This window comes from Dermacentor albipictus, chromosome 1, assembly GCF_038994185.2.
Source record: "Dermacentor albipictus isolate Rhodes 1998 colony chromosome 1, USDA_Dalb.pri_finalv2, whole genome shotgun sequence".
In the NCBI taxonomy this organism is placed as follows: domain Eukaryota; kingdom Metazoa; phylum Arthropoda; class Arachnida; order Ixodida; family Ixodidae; genus Dermacentor; species Dermacentor albipictus.
Window position 1 is genome coordinate 90,681,265 of NC_091821.1, and position 16,121 is coordinate 90,697,385.

Sequence of the window (16,121 nt, forward strand, 5' to 3'; positions counted from 1 at the left end):
CTGGAAGGCAGCTCCAGGAGGTATATGTAGTATGAACAGCACCCATAACGACCATCTTGTTAAGCACTTCCACCACCTAGCCAACATCACTGGCTCCTCTGTTACATTCAGCTGAAGTTGCTCCCAGGGATTGTCACTGCGAGAATTATAGAAAAATCTGGCAGTGTCAGCTGTGAAAAACTCATCTGCACATTGCCCTACTTGTCTCTAGGTCTGCGACATCTCGTGACATCTGCATGTGATAGTGCAAACTGTTCAGAGCTCATCAGCACTCATTCACGTCCTTGGTCTTACACCTCTGCCACATCTCACGTGTGCAGGCAATTATCAGTAATAACCACAGATAGACTAGGTGCATTAAGGTGGAACTTTGCACGAACCAAGGAGACCTTGTGTAGATACTGGGAGAAAGCCTTGCAGAGCGTATCGTAAAGTCCTAAGGCGTGTGAGTGCCACGTCAGTTGGTGGAACGCCTTTTTAATGTGACTGTCTACCACTTAGAACTTGTTCTAAGATTGTGGTGGGAATGAGAAGATCGCATGTCACATTGACAGAAACGAGCATGCTTCTATTCTATAAACAAGGAATTATATTTTTCATTTGGCTCTGAAAGGGCCTCAAAAGAAAAAGTGGGATGTTGTAACTCATGGGAGGTTGCAAAACCTTCAGAGCGATGCTAGGCAGTGCTCCACTCTGAAAAGGTGTTTTTTTCCCGAATGTTTGGTTACCACTGTATATGCATGGCCGGAACTACTTGGGATCTGGTTCCGCCACCATACATGTACGATGGTGACCCTCAAAGGGTTAAGAACAGACTACACAGATAGAATAATTGTTTTAAAATTTGCACATGTTTTTCAAAATAGCCACTGCATGTTTAGACACTTCAAATGGTAAGCTACAAGTAGTATTATTCTATGAACTAGGAGGTGTTTGAAAAATAGTAGACTGTCTCTTGAAGGCTTTTGTGTGGACTCCAGAATCTGCTCAAGATTGCATTTAAAAATTCTTGTGGGCTTTGGGTAAGCTCTCAGCTTATTCTCTAGAATAGCAGATTGGGCTTGTTGGTTTTCCATCCTGCTAGTAACAGCGCAAAATGCAGACAAGGGACGAGACAAGAAGACACCACAAGTTGAAAGTCAGCGCTTGTGGTGTCTTCTTGTCTCGTCCCTTGTCTACATTTTGCGCTGTTACTAGCAGCTTATTCTGTTCTTCATATGGGCCTACCAAGTGTTAGCTTAGATCTGCTTAAGTATTATGAAAAGGGATATATTAGTTGTGAAAACTGATGTTCATGCAGGCAGGAATCGCTTATAGACTCAACTACTTCATCGCCACTTTTCCTGAATTTAGTTGGCCTCGCCATAATATAAAAGCTTCCATGTTTAACGAAATGTCTTGTCAGTTGTAAGTCCTATACCATTGACTTTATCTAGACACCACATATGCCAACAACTATCCATTCCACTTCAGACAAACCACCAGCCTCTATTGTAAAAATGGTGGCTCAGTATAAACAATAAAGCATATTTTATTGGTATGCCCAGCTTATAGAGCTGAAATAGCTCCTTGCAGGAGTAAAACGGACTGAATTTCTCTGGCACCACTAGTGCTGAAAGTCTATAGATGCCATGCCTTCACTTTCTGGGCAGCATCAGGCTTTGAACTTCTTATCTTTACAACATTGGATACCTAATGTTAGTCTCTCCTATCGAAATACTTCAATTTTCTTTTTTGTTTCTTGCACTGCCTTTCTAGCCCCTATCCCCTCCTATGCTGAGTAGTATGTACACAGTTGCACACATATTGGTGAAAACTTACTTTTCAGTAGTTTTCTTGAACTTCTGTCAAAGTATCAGAAAGGAAAATTTCTCTGCTATCTATTAGCTGTTGTGGTAAAGCAGTCGGTGATATGTTAAGTGGAAGCATTCAAAGATTGTAAAACATTGGGGACATTTTTAGTGATAACTGCAAGGGTATTTTCGGGGAAAATACTCGAATACTATTGCAAAACTGCAAAGACACAATGACTTTGTAACTGAGGGTTCAACCCGAACAATTGCATTTCCAATGTCTGCTGAACAGGGGCATAGAAGTTGTAATGTCTGCTCTGCAGTCATACTGTGCTTCAGCTTCATTTATTATTATTATTATTATTATTATTATTATTATTATTATTATTATTATTATTATTATTATTATGTTGTTGTTGTTGTTGTTGTTGTTGTTGTTGTTGTTGTTGTTGTTGTTGTTGTTGTTGTTGTTGTTTGGCAAAGTGTGATTGGTATAATGTAATGATTCGGTCCCGGTTTCGTTTCCGTGCTTTGTCATTGGCACAAGCTGTGCTAACCTGCATTTCAACAGAATCAGCTGGCCCAGAGCAGTGAATGATTATAAAATATAATCAGATGAAAAGAATTATGTTATCCTTGTCTGTGATATGTTTACACATTTTGCTATACTGGTACTCATCTATGTTATTTACTTTTTAATAGATGGCCCTCTCTGAGTTCATTGAGCAGATCAAAAATGAAAATGATCTTCTTGTGCAGAAGCACATGGCTAAAACTGTAAGTTAGTTTGACTAACTCATTGTTGATCCTAAGATGTTGAGTTTCTGAATATGTGTATATATAGACAGAACTATGACTGCTTTTAAATCGCTCAATAATTAACCCTTTCAGGTCGAGACATTGCTTAGTCAATTTGAACAAAAAACTGGACCTGACCATATGCCATTACCCATGAACACTTCTGAGCTTGACCTCAGGTATAACTGCACTTTATTTCTCCACGGTGCTTATAAGCATTTAGTGGAAAACATCAATGCATTTTGCAACATAGTTTGAAAATATATTTCTCGAAACTAGTGCTGAATGGGATATATAATAAATAAATATGACTTCATTACTGCTTGACTTCAATTATGCAGTTCTGCCTTAGAATGAATTATTAGAGTAATTAGTGTTTTGCTAAATAGCTATCACAGTGCAATTTTTAGTGCAAGTAATGTCTGCCTCTTCAAGTGATTCAGCTGAAGTGACAGAATTGCGCTATCTGGCATAGGAGATTTTTAATAAGTCTGTTTCCAGTAAGAAAGTCGCATGGTATATATGTTGTCCATATTGTAGAAGGCATAGGTATATGTACTAGATGTTTCAACGGCTGCTGTCTCTAATTATTAATAATAGGTAATTCAAGACACATTGATAGTTTTGCTGGCCAAAGATTCACGTCAGGGGCAGAAAAAAAAACTCCTGCTGGATCATTTATGCTAAGTAACATTACAATTTCCAGTGTTAGTCTGTCAGTGTGACTTGGATGTTTGGCAAGCTGCATGTTTGAAATTTGGTAAGCTCATAGTAAATTGGCTTTTAAAACAAATAAATAAGTCTTATTAAGGCACACTGGCATAAAGAGTTGTGCCCCATTTTGCTCATGAAACCAAAACCCAGCACATCAGCAGTAGACGATGTATTTGCTATTCTTTATCTGCTAACACAAAATCTAAGCTAAACCTACGTCTGAACTGTTATCTTTCTTGTCAACTTGAAACCGAACCCAAACTGGAACATTTTGGAAGAACCATTCCAAATAAGTTCAACCATTGATTCAGAATAGTTGAGACCAGTTGAGACCAGTATTTGTTCTTCTCAGTGTTGTATTGTAAACAAGCACCAACACGGGAATAGGCTCGCTTTTTCTAGCACTTGTTTGTTGACTTTGCCATGAAACACATCAGCACCCCGTAAACAATTTCTTATACTACAAAAAGAGGCACGCTGATCAAGCAATGCATTGGTGTTCAGTGTCACATAGGAACAGAAGGCAAGGAAGCAAAATAAGACTTTCTGGTAGTTGCTGATGCTTGAAGCACGCCAAGGAAGTTGCCACTCACTGACGTACTTTGGCATACTGAGTACAAATGAATCACTGAAATGTCTCACCTGGTCTATTTTTAGGCATTTTGAGATACCTCAGCTGAAAGGCGCTGTGTATTTTTTGGGGGGGGTTTAGAAAAAACAGTTTAGACCTGCCACAGTGGCTCAATGGCTATGATGTTCTGCTGCTGAGCGTAAGGCAGTGGGTTTGATGTCCAGCCACAGCAGCCATAATCAATGGGGGCAGAATATAAAAATACCCATGACTGTGCTTTGCGTGCACATGTATTCGAGAATCCGAGATGATCAAAATTCGGAGCTTTCCACTATGGCTCAAATGAATCATTACATTTGCTTTTCAGAGCTAAACACCAACTGAAACCAAAGAAATTTCTTTACGACACTCTGTTAACAATATCATCTACTGACATCTCATCCCTAATCTGCACTATTGTCTTCCTATCATTCAATGTTCTTGCCTATCATTTTGTTTCCACTGCTTATTGTGTCGTCCCCAACTTTGTTTCAAGCTTCTTTGTTAAGCCTCTGAAGTTCAGCCCCATAGGTGAGAAGTGCCAGAATATAGTGATTATATACTTTTTTCTCAAGAATATGGAATAAGCCGCTGTTCATGATTAAATAATCCATTTTTATTCTCCTAAGCCAATATATGTACCGTAAAATCCTGATACCTAAAATCCGTAAAATCCCACCTAAAAGTCAAGAGGAAATAAGAGGTGGGCTAACTTTTTGTGTGGTGGGTAACTTTGAGGTGGGTAACTTTTCGTTTCTTTGAGCTGGGAGCTTAGTCAGGTATGGGTTATCTTTCAGTGGTGGGCCTTCTCTTGGGATTTTATGGTAGGCAGGTTACACTTGCAGCACCTGGGGACAGGGCACCATCTATGAAAATATTTCTTTCATTATTTATGAGTACATATCTTGTCTACCTTCTTGAACAAGAAGGGCAACCGCATGCCACTTGAACAAAAAAATATGTGTGTGCTCACCTACCTGTCCTCTCCTGACTTTTGCATTGAAGTCATTCATTGCTATAATGCCATGGTGTAGTTGCAGTGAAGAAGTAGACAGAGAACTGGAAAGAGGGAACAAAGCATCTTAACTCTTTATTGGGAGAGCTGTTGTGCCCACAAAAAAAAGTAACGCTAATATGACAACAACAGTGACGAGCACAATCATGAAATCTGAACTCACGGGCCAAGTCCATCTGCTATTTATAATTGTTGCTATATATTCCTGAGCAATTGCTGGTGCTTGCATAGATTCAAGATTGCATAATGCTATTTACATTGATCATACGATCTGATCAAATTCACCTCTCTCACTGTAGAATTGGCAACAAAATTCATGAAATTTCATATACAGCAAGTGCATCTTGCTCTGAGGGATAACAGGATAAGAGTAATAATTTATGGAAAGCGGTTTTGGGCAAAAAGCAAAACAGCACACAAATGGCAATGGTATAGTGAGTTTTGACACTCTTCGTTACACTTTTCTACCTCTTCGTTGCTGTGAGCATAGACCCGTACCTGTCTGAATGAATATTCCCTGTTAAACTTTGTTACAATTACCGTTACTCAGAGAATCCACCATGTTCCCTGCAATGCCATAATTGATTAAACATCCTACTGTACTTTCTCTTATTAGAAAAGCCCTTGTAGTAGAAGACATGAGCATTACTTAATACTGAAAGTGCCTCAACCGCTCTCTGATGCCTGATAGTTCCTCAAAGATCACAGTTTAACTAGTGTCGCTCAATAGAACTGTAGTGGTGAATGCTGCTTGGTGTCCAATGACAGTCTGTCTGGAAACAGATATTCTTGGTACACTCTGCTGTGCAGCAGGCCTGACCATTGCCTTGGTCAAGTAGTCTGCAAGGCACTCTATACTGAAGACCAAGGGCTAATTGTGGGATTCATAAGGTGGTGGCAAACTGCTATGCTAAAGTGGCTAAGTCCTCTGCTAGCAGTGAGGTCGATGTTATCAACTCAGCAACTTGTTTTTAGTAGTGGTGTGGATGTGGAAGCATCTTTGTGGACAATATAAATGTCTGCATTATTAAGTATGCTTTTTTCTTTTGCACCTAGCCTGACGCGAGAAAAGTCAAACACAGAATCACAGTTTTCAGTGGCTTTGGAAGATTTTCGTACTTCACCTCACTATTCACAGTTCTCCAAGAAGCTCATGGTAAGATATTGAAAGTTACTGTGCACCTGATATATATACTCTCTCTCTCTCTCTTTGAGCATTAAAGGCAAATATTAAGGGGCCCTGCAACATGTTTCTTTCGAAAATTGAGAAGATACTGGGGTGAGTGCAATGTCTTTCAATGAATATAAAAAATTTTGAAAAGAAACCATAATAATAATAGATGTATAAAGAGTGCAATGTTACCTTCCCCATTCCTCCTCAACTGTTCCCACTCAGCTAGGGCAGTGCCGATCGCATGCACTTATGGTAACCCTTCAAGTTTTGCCTCTGGTAAATGTGCCGGAAAGCAACAAAGGAGTGGCGAGAGCATGGGTGGGACACCTTAACAGCCTCTCTTTTCCTATTTGCTAGAAAAGAGGTGGTCTCTGCTTGTGTTTGCTAACTTTTGCTCAGAGGTCATTCCACGCCAGACGCACCAGTCGAAAACTTGACCCTGTCAGATTTCTTTCTTTTTAAATTGTGCACATTTATTGGGTCTAAAAATATGCATTCGCAAAATATTGTGTGAAAAAAAAAAGTTTTTGTATGCCTGAGCACCATTTAAATTCTACCCTTAATTCAGATCAAAACGGGATGCACAATAAAAAATTATTTTAAAAATTTATTCAGCAAAAGCAAAAATTTTGTCTCACTAATGTAGAAACATTGTGCTTTACTATGCACTCTCCTTTTGTAGCCTTTGCGTTATATTTAATACAGTAATATACTGTGTGAAAACGCCAATGTGGGGCATTTTTTAGACACTTTATAAGCTTTAAATTTATCTGTAGTTGTTTTGTTAAATATTCCTGGCAGTCGTGTGTCCAAATAGTAGGCTAAAATATTTTGCCATGCAACAACCACAGAATATGAAAAAGAAATGACATCAAAGTTACAAAAATTGCATTTGTGTTACGTTTTAGTTGGAAATTCTGCATTGAAATAGTCCACTTAAAGATGTGAAAGGTTGCGTGTTTTGTAGAAGGGCACCTAACAATTTGTTTTCAAAAGTTTAACCAGAGTAATTTTTGTTTTAGGTGAGAAAAAAGAAGTTAGGTCCCTACTTCAGACACCACTGCTGATCAGCAGAGCATCTTCACTGCAATATGGGGAAGAATGGTTGGGTGATGCCTTATGCACTGATCACGTGTTTCTCAGGAGGGCATTGCAGAAGTGCTTGAGTCTGCTGTGGCACCGTTTATTTAGCCACTTCCAACTCCTGTGTCAATAGATAGGAAGTCAGCGCTGCACAGATCACAGATAGTGACGATGGATAAAAGTGGTGGTGCAGTCATGTACCAATGACTGATACAGCTCTTTGAAACCGTGGCAATAGTTTGATATTTTTTTTTCTACAGTGTTTTTCAGTATCCACAAGTCTGTCATTTCTTTCACCCATTTGAAGATCTGGTAGGGGGTCATGATGTAGTCTCTGTAAGGCCTTTGAAGACTTCATCCAGTCACTAGAAGCTTGACAGTGCCGCCAACGTCATTGCAAACGCTTTTAACATGCAAAATGGTGAGAAGTTCTAGTCCGCAAAGATGCTATTCATGTTCACGATAGCAGAGATTTAAAAATTTCTTGTAATTTTTTGTATTGGTACAAAACTTTATCGAAAGTTAGTGTCGTTTTCAAATTCCACGAAACTCCTTTTTTGAAAATCTTAATAAATTCATCTTGGAACGCTGACACAGATTCTATTATGTGTTCTGCGCAGTCTGTAATGATGACAGACAATTTACTGGACAAAAGCACTGCCTTTATCCGAATTGAAGTAGACAACTATTTCATGGAGAGTGGCTTGTTCATTCATCCAATTAAAAAGTGGGGGGCATCCTGAACATTGAAGTGTTAATTTTCTACAAAATTCATAATGACAATGGCCTCTCCTGTCTTGATAATTTTTTGCTCCCAAAACTATTTTGCTATTTTCGCATGGCATCTCAAGCACTTCTGCAATGACCTCCCGAGTGAAATGTGGTTAGTACAGCACAGTACACCCGTGCCGTCTGTTGTAGTGAAGATGCACCTTTGGTCAATGGCGTCGTATGAAGTAGGGACCACACTTTAAAGATTATTTTCTTGCCTAAAACAAAAATTACTCCAATTAAGCTTACTGTAACAAATTGTTAGGTGTCCTACTGTGAAGCACTCAACCTTTCATGTTATAAATGGACCACCTCAATGCAGAACTGAGAGCTGAAAACATGATACAAATGCAACTTTTTCAACCTTGGGATCATTTTTGTATTTTGTGGTTGTTGCATGCCAAAATATTTTAGTCAAGTATTTGGACTCAAGACTACCAGGAATAGCTAGCAAAAGTTTTTATAAGATATCTCTAAAATGACCCAAATTGGCCTTTTTGCCCACATTTTAAATATATTAAAAATAAAGTCTGCCTACGTAAGAGAGTGCATTTTTAAAGCACAGTCTTTTAATATATTGAGATGAAATTTTCACTTTCATTGAATTAAAATTAATTTCGAATTATTTTTTCTTATGCATCATGTTTTGCTTTTAAAAGGGCCCTATATGCCTGTGCCGCTTGTTGAGTGGCACCGATGGTATCGTTTCGATGTGGCAATTTTGTGCACTTCATAGATAAAATGTGACACCAAAGAGCGACACTGTAATCATTCAACACATGTGCTGTCCCCGTGGTGTGTAATTTACAAAAAGAAAAATAAAACTTTACTTTGCAAACCTTTATGCGTGTTGTTACAACGCTCCAAAACATTTGTGCGCCATTGTCTACATGAAATAAGAAATGCCAGGAAAGACCCCCCAAGTTTGTTACTGTGAGTTCCTACGCTACACATAATGCCAGGCCATGTTGCTCAGCTGCAGCTCCACAATATAAAGACCCAGCTGCATGGACTAATTAAAGGGGCCCTGTACTACTGCTCGGGCTTGGTAAAAACACACACTCCACAGATAGCATATGCTGCTGTGAACGTGTCAGCCAAATTTTGCAGTTGGGTGTGGCGTGTGGATCTTGCAAATGGGGAGCAAAGTCACGTTTCTCTCAAACGCACTCTTTTCAACAGAAGTCTGCTCCTCACTCTTTTCTGGATGCTTTATTTCGTAATATAGCAGATTCGCATACATGGCTGCTATTGGACATGACCAACTTGCCCAACATAGTGTACTTTTAGATTTAAGTGTCTCTGCCTTCATTGTATATTTGGAAGTTTGGAAAAGGACTTTTTTGGCCCTAAACATTTGTATGCATTTCTGGGGGGCCCCCTGTTCCAGAAAATGTAAGAAACATACAGCATAGATATAATAAAATTATATTCTAATTGCACTTGTCTTGCTATCGTGTTGTGCTCAAAACATTTATAGTATTGTTATTCCTTGCAGCTGCAGTTGACCAAGAAATCAAATGAGCGGCAAAAGGAGAATGTAAAAGCATTTGCTCAGGTTGTTGATGGGCCACTGAGTAAAGCCCGCCAAATCGTTCTTCTGTCTGCACACAACTACAGAACAGAGTTTGGTCTTCGCTCTTATGTAAGCCCCTTATTTTAATTTTGCCTGTACCTCTCTCTTTCTCTCTCCCTCTCTCTCTCTCTCTGCTTCTGTCATTCTTTACAGTTGTGAATACACTGGAGTAGAGAGAACCAAGGAATTTCATGGTCCACTTTTATCAAGCAAGGGGCAGTGTAACTTGCCTGTGTAGGCGCTATTAAATATGTGGGAATTTTTATTTTTATGTGTTGATGTTCAGTTTAACATACCCTTATATCGAGCCCATTAAATGCAAGGGAAATCATGGAAGAACAGCAGCCCCTACATAAAAAAGGTAGAGGAGGGGGGGGGGGGTGATTGAGAGGGGATCACATGATAAGCTTGGTGCCTAATAAATAATTCATTGCTTCTTTACATTTCCTTACAAAGGAAACACAATAGCTTTCCTGTGCACTTTCACCACATGTAACATAGATAGCCAAATTAGTTGCATAAAATTTCAATTATGTGTGGTGCAAATGTGACCCAGCATATTTCTAGCAGCAGTCATATGCAAATAAGTGCATTCTGTTTTATGCACATTTATCTCTCAGAAAGCGGTGCAAACTAATGTCATCACTGGATGCAACTGTAAAAACTGTCTTCTCTCTCTCTCTCTCTCTCTCATTTAAAGCATCCATTGTATGAAACCGAAGGTTTGCCATGCTCTGTCATCTTGCTCGTGAAATGTTGATAAGCCAAGCAATTTTTGAGAACATAAGAGCAGGATGCAAAAGATGCAAGCCTGTTGCCTTTATTGAGTGTACGTAGCAGTTCAACGTAGCCATGCTAAGACAGTATGGCATATACTGCAATCTGAAAAAATAAATTGTCTATGCTGAAAGAATGAATTAACACATGTGCGCCCATTTTTAATTTCTTTCACTGTCCTTATGCAGTGCCAGAGCCTTTCAACACTTTCCTTCTGGTTAGAAAACTTCCCCTGAAGTTTCATATGGGGACAGAAGGTGCCACCAGAATCACCAACATTAGTAGAAGGGGGTTGGCCACACTCGATTGGCGAGGGCCATATGTACTCATGTGAATCTTTGTCCAGCAAAAGTGCCTCACACATTTTTTTTTTTCACATTGTTTGCATACTAAACATACAACAGCAAGTCTAGACAAGGTAATTCGTGGTAACTCAGAGCCGCTACTGCGCCTGCACCTTGGAAGACAGCGAAGCTGAGCCACATTGAGAATTCCTAATTCGAGGACAGGGAAGAATGGAGGCACGGAATGGCAGCACGTAATGGTGACTGTATAGCATTTATAAATGCTCGAAAGTTAACTGCTTTCAGGAATATTTACAAAATTTTGCATGAGATTCATTTCATAGGCCAATTCATTGAGTAGCAGTGACAGTAACATAGGCTGCCACTTTGGCAAGAATTCACATTTACACATTTATGCTTGCCTGCATTTTATGCTTACTGTGTAGTTGCTTAAGATCGTGCTTATGTTGGCATCAGATTATGTGATATAACTGGGTCGCCAAAATTGCAGTGCTTTCCCAGAAATTTTTTATCAACCCTATCGCACCATAGCTGTTCGCCATGCCTTTCCACCTAACTGCCTGATTATCATAGTGCATCATTGACTTTCCAGAGAGGGGAAAGCCAACTACAGTCAAACTTTGTTATAACAAAGTTGCAACTGCCACTAAAATTACTTCATTATATCTGATATTGGTTATAAAAATACACAATAATGAAAAAAAATCTAGGGTTGCATCTATGTGAGAGAAGTGCAAGTGTGATGCCATGTGTCAGCATTTCAAGCCACCCAGCAAGGATGATATTCTTGGTCATTTATTTTCAGAGATAAAATCGTTTTTCGCAACATTTCGCATGACTAGAAACTGGACTAGTTGGTATCGATGGGCGAAAGCATCCTCCTGGCACTGTGTCAAGCACACTGTCTGACATGACTGGCAAACTGCCACGCTGCCATTGTCACCTAAATCAGCCGCTTGGTGACACATAGCCGATCCTAGCGATAACGGCCATGTAAAAAAGACGTACTTGCAGTCACTGGCTATTTAAGGTGCATCTAGGTTAAGCACGTCATGTGGTGAAATATGGTTTGCTAGACACATTCAATTGTGAGTGATGACAACGCCACCTCTGTGAGCACCACTTCGTTTAATAAAATGCAGTACACATCAGTCGATGCACTGCCCATATATCCTAGTTCACTGTACCCAGAGGCCATATTCTCGGTCACTTCCTGTCGGCGATACAATCACTTTCGCAAGATTTCACGTGACTCAGCACCTGAAGCGTCGGTGTCTATGGATGATAGCAATTCTCTCATAGTGCCACGCATTCTATCTTGGTGTGGTATTCTGTACATTGCCAAATTCTGCCAGATCGTCAAATTTCGTAATGGCAGTGTTTTGAGCCTATCAGAAAGGCCGCAGCACCGCTCTGGGATCAATTCATTGGTAGTGTTCAAAGGGGCCCTGAACCACTTTCTTTTTTTAGATCGAGAAATGCATTTGAAGTTAAAATAGACTATACCAGAAATACTTTGCCGCAAAAAATACTTCGATGCTTTCAAAAGAAGCCGAGTTATTGGCAATCAAAAGTCAAGTATGATCCTGTTCACTGTGCTCCGGTTCCTTCTTCAGTGCCTTGCACTGTAAAGGCTACGCTGAAGCGGGGTGTGCTTACAACGCTCCACCTACGGCACGTCACTGTGACGCGCAGTTAAAATTTGATTTTGGATGTTCACGTAGATGCCACTACTTCCAATTTTGGCACCTACTACGTGCCAAACATAGCCAAATGCGGTTTTCCCCAGTGCAGTGTGTTCTACCAATGGACTCGTCGTGGCACCCCACAGTGGCCAAGGTATATACACTACGTAGAAGACCGCAGCTACATGCAACTGTACTGCATATGCACAGTGCTTGTTTAGTGCACGACAGGGCTTGAGTGCATGCTCGTGCTCATATGCTCCAGTCTGGCCATGCTACGTGGTGCAGACCAGCTTTGTCCTGCACCAGCTTAATCGAGGAATAGTAGCCACATCCAACTTGCGCATGTTAAAGCATAATAAATAGCTCATTACGAAGCGAAGTCTCCCAAGATGTCTAACCAGGAGCGGTCATAATTGAGCGCGAGCTGGCAAATGTGCGTGTGGTCTGACCTCAAGTTTCGTGTGGTTTGAGGCTAGTTAAATGTTCAAAACTAGCTGAAATTAGCGAGACCCCACGGCTATGACACCTATAAGCAGGGTGGCCAAAGTTTAATTCCAACGCGGGCAGCCGCGGCCGAGCATGAGCAGACAATAGTCAGCTTCTTCCTGAAGTACGTAATTATTAACAAAATTCAAAAGTAGAGTTACGCCTACTTCAGTCTGTTTATTAATCTGCATCTATAAATGTACACAGTAACAGTAGGAAGAAGCGCACTAATCCAAACACCCTTCATTAATGTCAGCTATTGGCCAATGGCAGCCATGCATGGGAATCTGCTATATTACGAGGTAAAGCGTCCACAAAGAGTGAGGGGCAGACTTCTGTTGAAAAGCGACTCGTTCGAGAAAAAGGCAAGCTCGCGCTCCGCTTGCGAGCTCCATGCACTGCACACAACTGCAAAATTTGGCTGAGATGTTCACAGCAGCGTATGCTATCCACGGACTGCGTTTTTTAACATACCAAAATAAAGCTATCAGAGACTGCCATAGTGAAGGGCTTCAGAGCCTGCGACCAGAACGCTGTGCTAGAGTGTCCTAGAATACTTGGAGAGTGGCCAAAGTAGCACACCGATACCTGTACCAACGTGAGCCTCTTGCAGTGAGCAGCCACCAGTGGTGCCTGTGTGCTAAACTCGTGGGCATCTCAGCTTGAGAAGCGCCGGGTGTCTGCTATATGCTGGGTAACGCACACTCTGTTTAGGTATACGTCACCGCAAAATTATACTAATATGCAGCGACTTGTTGCACAAGGCAAAGCAAGCATTTGGGTTTTGTCCTACTTGCTCCATATTTACATTTACCTCTGCACTTGCAGGCTTACCACTGCTATGTTCGGCACATAGGCAGCTGTTGAAGTCACTGTTTTTGCATAAAGGACTGTACAAGCGCAGTATGCTCTAAAGTGGTTAGGTATGGCATGCTCAAGAAAGACAATGACGTACTGTAGCACAGAAAATAGTAGGACAAAGCGGACAGTCAGAACAATGTAGAGAGCATATGTATTCTGACGTGCTCCTGATGACGCTGTGCCCTGCATCTCTTCTAATTCTTTCATGTTTTTTTTTTCTAAACTCCACCTTCGATGGCTCCCACGTCTTTCATGTCTTTTCTTTTTTTGCATAACTACATTAAAATATTTACAGTGGACTTGCGGATATTTGAGGTTTAGTAGAAGATAAATAGATTTGCTGGTAATTTATTTTGGGCAGACGGGGCAGCGTGATGCGTAATGAGGCATTGATTTGCATTTACGTCGACCTTCTTGAAAACTGCGCTTTTATTGCGTTGTCTAAATATTCTTATTTTATTACATACTACTTACCATATTTACTCGATTCTGATGCACCTGCGATTGTAACGCGCACCCGTTTGCCGTTGCGAGAAATAGAAAAAGTCACAGTTTCGCACGAAAGGTGAAGCATTGATTGCAATAGCAAATTAGCAGAAAGCTATATGAAAAGTAAGGATAGTATTTTTATTGGTTGTATAAACTTCTAAACATTGGCAAACTAACTAAATTAACAAGCATGGCGTCACGCGGGCACAAGCAAGCATGAACACATCTCATTCAATGACCGCGGAAACTCTTTATCAAAACGCTGGAGTGAGGAAGTCTGGTAGCAGGAGCCAGCAAATTGACCTTTGTGCGGCCTCTCACTTCAACGCGAACTGAGCGACGAGAACACATCACGGTGCGCCTAGATGCGTAGACTGTCTCCATCACAGATTGCTTTCAAGATAGCGTCCACGTGGCCAGGCCGTACGCAGCAGTTACCGGAGTAGAACGCCTCTCCTGTTTGCACCAGTCCCGGACATAAGTTTCAGGAACTCCGAACGCCCGTGGAGCGGTCCGATTTCTGTTTACAGACAGATGGTTTACTACTGCAGCACTATAGAGGTTTTAATTGCGGCATCGCATGTCTTCGCAGTCAGCACTTCCATGCTAATAGAGCAAATGCAGAAAACGGGAAAACAGATGGTGTACTATTACAGCACCATAGAGGAAACTATGGTAGCTAGGCTCGAAGCATGTACAAGGCGGCCATATTGAAATGCTGATGGTGATATGATAACGCAGGTTTATGGTCGTACTCGGTTCTAACGCGTACGCAATTTTTGGACCCATTTTATCGGAAAAAAGTGTGCGTTAAATTCGAGTAAATATGGTAACTGACAAGGGCGCCAACTTTAGGGGTTCAAATGACCCTGCAGGTATCAACCATATAGTTTGGTATTTCTTTTCTACAGATATGCAGAAGAAGGGTATAGGAATGTTAGAATTCTATTAATTGTTAGTTTCATATAATTGTTAAATTGTAGCCAGTATTTGTAGTATTTTTGACTGCATGGCAAGAAACTTTATTTCGAAGGCAACTATAGTGCCACAACCTTTTATTAAGAACATCCAAACGTCAGAGGTAGCTAATTACACGCAGCTGCACAGAACAAAGGGGCGGCTTGCTGTTCCTGCTAGGCCATCTATTCAGGTTTATTCAAGATTTGTAAATTATGTTAACAAGCTGCTTTGGCACTCCGAATATTTATCATGAGCACTATAGGCATGATTGTGCTAATAAGAAGCGGGAAGCTATATGTCTGTGTGCTCCATTCACTCCCAGTTACTTGCTGCTGAAATGGTAATCTTATACATGATCACTTGTTTGCACTTTTTTATAGAGAACAATGGCACAAAGACTAAGTGCCATGAAACAGTGAAATGTCTCAGTATGAGCTATTGCTCATGAAATTCAGATATTGTTGTAGAATTTAACACCTCATGTTATATGTTAGTCTTTGTGGTGAAGGGGTGCCGTGCACTTGATATTTTGGTGTACTTCAGCTTTTAATTAAAAAAGAATGAAGCCACTTCGTGAATGGCCACACCTGACTCTGGGACATGTAATCATAATTCTTCTGTATATTCGCAAGACTCGAAATTGCTGGAGAGGGAGGCAAACATTCACTGGAACATTTACATGCACAAAACTAACATTTATTGCACTTCACTCAGAGCCATCAAAGGCCTTGTTCTCCAACGCAGTCAAAAAGTTCAGCCATTTTAGCTGGCAGCATGACTGGGTCACCGTCGTCAGACTCTGAATAACTTTTATGAAACGTAGACACGTTGCTGGCATTGCCTCTGCAGTGTTTGCATGCTCCGGATGAACATGCAAACAATCGGGACATGCCTGCCTGAATATGAAGGCATGCATACTAAAGTGAAATGTCGACCATAAGCCCTGTGACTTCTCGCGCGAAATACTGATGGTGATTATAAGCAAGTAGTGCTTTTTATAATGGGTATATCTCTGATTACA

General features: G+C 40.6%; 1 protein-coding gene across 4 annotated transcripts in view; it reads left to right on the plus strand.

Moving 5' to 3' along the window:
* The window catches only part of LOC135920797 (guanylate-binding protein 2-like), a 229,126-nt gene that overhangs the window by 199,667 nt on the left and 13,338 nt on the right, over positions 1–16,121 (plus strand). For 3 of the 4 annotated variants that reach the window (XM_065455056.1, XM_065455058.1, XM_065455059.1), the window contains 4 exons: positions 2,496–2,570; positions 2,685–2,770; positions 5,987–6,086; positions 9,457–9,603. In XM_065455056.1, the coding sequence (XP_065311128.1) occupies positions 2,496–2,570; positions 2,685–2,770; positions 5,987–6,086; positions 9,457–9,603 (408 nt within the window). The remainder of the gene's footprint in view (positions 1–2,495; positions 2,571–2,684; positions 2,771–5,986; positions 6,087–9,456; positions 9,604–16,121) is intronic. The other variant, XM_065455057.1, reaches the window with a different exon arrangement.